General features: G+C 35.3%; 1 protein-coding gene across 1 annotated transcript in view; it reads right to left on the bottom strand.

The window, feature by feature from the left end:
• The window catches only part of EPS8 (epidermal growth factor receptor pathway substrate 8), a 105431-nt gene that overhangs the window by 38460 nt on the left and 59715 nt on the right, over nt 1–7256 (bottom strand). Inside the window, exons 14-15 of the mRNA XM_006888480.1 lie at nt 4650–4758; nt 3750–3893 (exon numbers count right to left, since the gene is read on the bottom strand). Coding sequence (XP_006888542.1) covers nt 3750–3893; nt 4650–4758 — 253 coding nt within the window. The remainder of the gene's footprint in view (nt 1–3749; nt 3894–4649; nt 4759–7256) is intronic.

The raw sequence follows: 7256 nt of genomic DNA on the forward strand, positions 1-7256 counted from the left end.
GAGAGGGTTAAACCAGGCTGCTCCTTGGAGGCAAGGATTCTGAGGCTTCGTCTGACATACTTTGGACATGTTGTAAGGAGGGACGGGTCCTTGGAGAAGGACATCATGATTGGGAGTGTGGAGGAATGGCGCAGGAGGGGAAGACCCTCTATGAGGTGGACTGATTCAGTGACTGGGGTAATCAGGACGGGTGTGCCAGAGGCACTGAGATTGGCACAGGATAGAGCAGCGTTTAGGGCTGTTGTACATAGGGTCGCTATGAGTCACAAGCGACTCAATGGCACATAACAACAACAACAGTCTCCTAAGCATTCACAGGGTAAAAACTATGTATGTCTATTTAAAAAGCAACCTTTTCAAAGTACTAGTTCCAAGGATATTATAATTCATCAGAATGAGATTTGAATCCAGAATACTGAGTTCACACCCAGGCTTCACAGAGTTGTGGCATTATTACTTCACAGTACTTTATCATCATATATAAGATACTACTACTTCATAAAGTTAAGTGATCAGCACAGAGCACACACACTGACAAATGACATGATCTAATTGGAATGTCATCTTTTGCTATCTTGAAAATGTGAAGAAAGACTAAGAGGTGGATTTTAAATGTTTTTGTGAGAACAAACTTCTTTACCTTTCCTCAAAGTTTGAACACAATGAATGGGAAAGTGTGTGGCCTGTTTCTGTACAGGAGAGAGCTTCACTACAGCTATTATGGAAAGCAGGAAGGGAGGAGCAAAGCTCTGGTACTTGACTTTGGACTATAGACAGCAGGCTTGCTTTCTTTTTATCAAATGTGAAGTGCTGGCACTTAATAAGTGGTTGCTAAGCAAATAATAATATGAATTAAGATTCAGTTGGGTGTTTTTTAACTAATTTGTAATCCTGTGGAATTCTTTCCCTAAGGTCAAGTTAGTAGGATAACTGAAGTCTACATAAAAATGATGGTAGAGTTATGGTCATTCTGCTATTAATTGTATGTAGTATTTTCCTTCTGACAGTTTAATAGAGGTATCTGTTGTTAATGTTGTAAGTTATAAAAATGATTGGCATTTATTTATGAGGATGCATTTTCACTTTTCCATTTTATACTTACATATGTACCTTTACATTATAAATGTCTTGAGAATAGAAATCTGGTTAGAGTAGGATTTATATCATATAGAAGATGTAGATTCAAGATTGTTAAGCTTGTTTATTAGGATTTTGCAAGATGTTGGTGATTTTATTGAGCTCAGTCCAAAATTTTCAGAAAGTGTTAAAAAGCGGATTATTTTGAATACTTTAAAAGTCAGCTTTCAACCTAAACATAAAACACACATAATTTCTACACATATTTCTACATGCATCACTACATACAGGGCTACACCCAGAAATTTTCAGAAGACAGTCAGATAGTGTTGAAAGCTTAAAAGGAAAAAGCCCAAAGAGTCAATCAATCTCCACAAGACAAGTCTCTATTTACAAAAAAGTAGCAAAACAAGCTACTGAAACTGTGAGCACTTGAAAATTTTTGTGGCTGTGCCAAAGTTGACAAAAAATGTAAGACGAGGTTCTATTAAAGAAAGGAAGAATATATTTTGTTTTCCAAGAACATGCCACCTCCCTGTGATATCTATTAATACTTTTGTTTCCGTTTTAGACAGTAAAAACCTTCAAACAGAAAATGTCAACTTACAGCTTAAGCCAGGAATCATAATTTAAGAAAAAGACAAGACTTAACAGTAAAAAAAGAAAAGATAAATGATGTTCAATTCCTTGGAATCTTGGGTGGTGGTGTTAGCTGCTGTCTAATCCTTTATAACTCATAATAACGCTATGAGTAACAGATCTGAACCCTATCATTTCCTTGGGTAGAATCTTGGGTTATTGTTAGGTACCGATGAGTCGAGTACAAGTCATAGTGACCCTGTGAACAAGAGATCTGAGCCCTGTCCTTTCCTGTGCCATCTTCTCCATCTCTGCTAGTCCACTGTTGCAGCCAGCATGTCCATCCATCTCAATGGGTGGAGGCTCTAATCTTGGACAGGGGAGGGAAAAACATCTTGGAATTTACATTATTTGAAACTTTATCTATCTCATCTTAGTATAGTATATACCTTTTCTAATAACCATGCAGACAAACAAAAACAAACTTAGACCATTTTTTAATATGTAAAATATAAATTCTTCACTTTCTACTAAGAGGAGGCAACTAGGGATATCCTTTAAAAGTGTTCCTCATAGGTTACCAGGAGTTAAATATTGAAAATTGTGTGTGTTAATTCAAAGAGTAAATATCACTGCTTGAGGCATATGTTTCAAGAACACACTCTACCTGATGTGTTAAAGGTATATAGTCAAAATCTTGGGAGAAAAGCACAAAGAGAGCAGACATTTATAAACCAGATAAAACATGGACTACATCAGGCAATTACATCTAAAAATAAAAAAGGAATGTAAGAAAGAGAAAGGTGAAAAAAGAAGGAAGACAATCCACTTCAAATATCCACGGCAAACTGAGTGGACCATACCTTGAATAACTCAAATTCCTTCTTTGGCATCAACAGCTAATCATAAATGATGAACATAAAATAAATATATATATATGAATGAGATCCCAGCCAAAACAGAAGTAAAACAAAACAAATTTTCATTACCATCACAGTTTTAAGATATATTAATTATACACTAGTTCGTTATTTCAAATGTGTGCTTGAATCTTGGCTTCTGATAAGACCAACAGAATCATGCAGGACCTTTATTAGTCTAGGATGTCATAAGGAGATAGAAATCTTTAAAGGAATGATCACTGCAGATACAGCGTGGCCACATTTCTAAGTTTCAAGAATTTGTCTACTTTTTTAAGTCTAGAATTGGCATGAAAATGAATTATTCCACTTGATATTTGATAATAGCTTCTACTCAGATTCATGACATCATTATGGGGTCAAGTGTGAGCTTTCACTAAAGAAGCCAGCTATTAATTACTGTTGATAGCCTGGGAAAAAATCCACCCCAAGCTCAGAGGCCATCCGTGGGAGACATCCATTCTTTCTTAGGGGATGTGACTCTAGCAATCTCATCACAGGTTCAGAAGTCCTAACAGTTTAATAGAAAGTGAATTTTGATGTTATAGGGAATGAGATGACCAGAGTTAATCAAATCTTGAAAATTTGGATGATATTCAAGATGTATTTAATGATCAAGAAGAGAAATCTTGACCAATGTAATTTAAGGACATTACAACCTTAAGATCAAGAAAAGAAAATTCTTATCATCCAACTGGATAGGTACCTATGTGTTAATGTAAAGTGAGATGCATGTGCTCTCAATCTTGGCTGATGACAAAGGCCTAGTGAAGGTAGAGCAATAGATCCTCCAATCACCACCTCAATGTCTATGCACTAAGTTCCTATATGACAAGAAAGGCCTTAGTGAGAAGGAGGAATATGGATAGAAATTAAGAGGTAGAATTGCCATTTCACCTAACATCAGAAATATTATGGATTGGAAAATATAGCATTTAAAGAAGCACTCACTAACTGCTAAATATTTTGAGCAATTACAAGAAAAAGTAAATCAGAAAGAAGACATGTAACTCTTCCCTGTACCTCTCACCATGTATTCCAATTACATTAAGTTTTACATCTAATTAATTATATCCTAAAATGAGTAATAGCCAAAAGTTATTTAAATTCTGTTTAAGAATGATATATTTAAAAATTGTTAAAAATTCTATTTTGCTCAGAAGTTAAGATTACCTGGATGGTATGAGTGTAAGGTGGATCAGCACGTCCTAATCCGGATTCTGGAGGTCTCACGATATCCAGAATGTTATTTGGCACAAATCCACAATCTCCACTTGCATTTCGAACTTTCCACCATTGCTTCCTATCATCAAGGATCTGTTAACACAGAGGAAAAATGGAAATGTCATTTCAATACCAGAATCAACTGTGAAGGAAGTTTCTTTCTTAGTTTTTATACCTACAAATTTTTTTTCCCCCTCGTCTAATTTACTGGTAGTAAACTGACTCAGAACCACAAGTTGTTAGATGAATGATTCTCTAGAATGACGATAACTAGCACAGAGGATGTACCATATCATTATGATGTGCCTACCCAAGATCCACATTGCCACCTAAGGAATTACAGCCATTTGAAATATCTCAAGTACTTAGAAATTATTAATATGGCTCTTTTTAAAGCTCTCCCCCCTCCTTTTTTTGGAATAGGACGGAAAAGTACCAAAATAATTTTTGTGTAGAAATTCTGTTGAACCTCCTACTTTATTCTTACTAAAGAAGCTGATCTCATAGTTATAATTTCAGAGAGGTTTGGATATCATGGTACCCTATTCCTAAAGCTCACTGGCTATTCATTTAAGCAAAGATACAGAATAAACTAACATGAAAATACAGTGAGGAAGAAGACACCATAAAAAATACAGGGACTTTCAATGAACATAAATGGGGTAAAAACATTCAACCAAAACCCCTTAAAGATAAACATAAGAATCTATAATATATCCTTGATAATACAAAAATTTAGGAATAATAATTTCGAGGGCTCTGAATTTAAGGCAGGCTTAAATATAGACCAAAAAGGGACACAATCAATATGAGTATATACATATATTTTTAAAGGTTCAATTCCATTACCTCTAAAATATCATCCTTTTGAACAGAGAGCTCACTGTTGTTCCTTGCTGTAAATTCATACTTGGATTTGGCATATTTCTTGGGTTGTGTTTTGAGTAGATCATAATTTCTATGAAAAGAAAAGTGGGAAAAAAATAAAACCACTCTGCTAGCTGTACCTAAAGGCTAAAAACAGAAGTAAAATATTAAGGTACATCAAACCTTACCAGGAAACATCTGACAAATTATTTAGATAGCAGCTTTCACCATGTTGCATAGAACATGAGAATTAAAAGGAACGTTCAAGCTTTCAGTACTGACATGAACAAACCATAGTTAGGGCAAAATGAAATGATGCAAGTGCACCAGCCTGGCTGGCAATGAGCCAAGTCTGGAATCCAGCTCTTTGAATCTTTTGTCCACTAAGTGTGCATAATAAATACTGCTTTGTTAATTGTCACATCTACTGGGGACAAATTTGGATAAAAGAAATGACAGTCAGCTTTTTTTTTTCAAATAACTATAGAAGATTTTACTTTTAAAAGAGACTATAGACAATTTCTAGATTCCCAGAGGATTAGCTTACATTATAGGAGCCCTGGTGCTACAGTTCTAGATTGTTGCACTGCTAAGTAGACGGTCAGGGGTTTGAATCTACTAGTGGATCCTCAAGAGAGAGAAGCGTAGTCTCTCCTAAAGATTTCAGCCTCAGAAACCCAATGGAGGGTCATTATGTGCAGGAATCAACTGGACTGCTTACAGGACACATGGATCTCACCACGTCTAGAGATGTTTCTAATTCTCTAACACAATCTATTAAAAATGTTATGACTGGGTATTAACTTCTACAAAGCTGTCTCTACTTCTCTAGACTGTAAGGAATGTATAAATTAAGTACAAGCATTTTCCATACTGTATGGTGTCTTATTCTCTGAGAAATGCAATAACAACTTTGAAAGATATTATTTCTCATTAAAAATAGTTTTAGATGAGTATGGACATTTTACTTTAAAAAAACAATTCTTAAAAATAAAAGTGAAACTCTGGTAGCCTAGTGGAAAAGGAGTTGCAACCTAAAAGCAGCCAGTTCACATGTGCCAGCTGCTACAAGGGAGAAAGTTGTCTAAATTCTAACCTAACAGTGTACAACCTCTTATAAACTTGCTGGACAGTCAGCTGTGAGTCTGTTTCTATCTGACAGCAGTTAGTTGCTTTTGAAGCTTTTATTTTTAAAAGAAACCCAAGTTCCTCATTTAATCTTAAATTAAAGAAAGAAACAAATCTGCTCCCAACGAGTAGATTCTGACTCACAGTGACCCCGTGGGTGTCGGCATAGCCTGTGTTCCATAGTGTTTTCAATGGTTGGTTATCTTTTTAGTTGGTTTACTTACAATCATCCATGTACACTGTGTGTTGTACAATCATTCATATACATTGTATTTTATATAGTTAATTACTATTGATCTATGCCAATTATCACCCCTTCTCTTTAAGTCCTTATGGACTCTTTTCTATCCTTTCACTTGCCTACTAACTTCTGCTACCCTCTTCCCCTTCTTCTGTTCCCCCCCCCCGCTCCTCTTCCCCTTTTGAACATGCATCCATATTCAATGGCTGACTTTTAGAATTAGATCAATCAGGACTTTCTTCGGAGGTATTTCTTTGAGCCTTCCAATTTTTCAATTATAAGCCAAGCTCATGAACAGTGTGCACCACCAAGGAACTGCACTACTCTAATATCTCTCATAGAATATAAAGGCTTTAACATGCTTTGTGGTAAGCTGTCCAAGATAATGGCAGAATGTTCCACCTGTAATATCATATGTCATAGGTTTGTGAGTGAAGTTCAGAGAGTAGTGACTCTGAATTGTCTATCATGCACTTAGTAATTTAATCCTCCAGCAAAACAAATCTACAAACACTAAAAATGTCTTCACTGTGCTGGCTTGTGACTAAAATGGAACATAAAAAATGCATCCTAGTATCATGAGGGGATAATTCTAAACACACATGAAAAATGTGAAATGTTTAAAAGGGATATATGATTAGATATTATTGTTATGACAGGAGTCCAGAACGAATATACCATAGTAGAGTGGACTTGGGGGAGGGATTGAAAAACAATGAAATAATTTTTTCTTTTACTTTTCAAAAAGAAAAGTGAATTGAAGGGGGGGGATAGGCAGGGAGAAAAGTGTAACAATGAATGAATGGAAATCCTAAGTCTCTGTAAACTTTCGTAAAATAAAATTTTAAAAAAGACAAATGTGATCAAGTAGGTTTCAAGCTATTTACTGGTGAAGAACCAGTCAGTTGTTAAAAAAAATAGTAAGAACTTCTAATTTGAAATAATTTACAGAATTTTCACATCTAATGGGAAAAGAAAGGACATGAAACATTAGGAGAAATAGTGAGTCATGAAGAATTTCAGCGAAATAATTTTTATATATCTTCCAAAGATGCATTGATAATAATGGGTGACTGGAATGCAAAAGTTGGGAATAGTGAAGAAGAATCGATTGTCGGAAGGCATGGGCTTGGTGACAGGAATGAGGCTGGAGATAGAATGATTGAATTTTGTAAAATCAATGACTTATTCATTGCAAATACATTTTATAAGAGACACAA

This window comes from Elephantulus edwardii, unplaced genomic scaffold, assembly GCF_000299155.1.
Source record: "Elephantulus edwardii isolate Elephantulus edwardi_28Jun2011 unplaced genomic scaffold, EleEdw1.0 scaffold00067, whole genome shotgun sequence".
NCBI classification, from domain to species: Eukaryota; Metazoa; Chordata; class Mammalia; order Macroscelidea; family Macroscelididae; genus Elephantulus; species Elephantulus edwardii.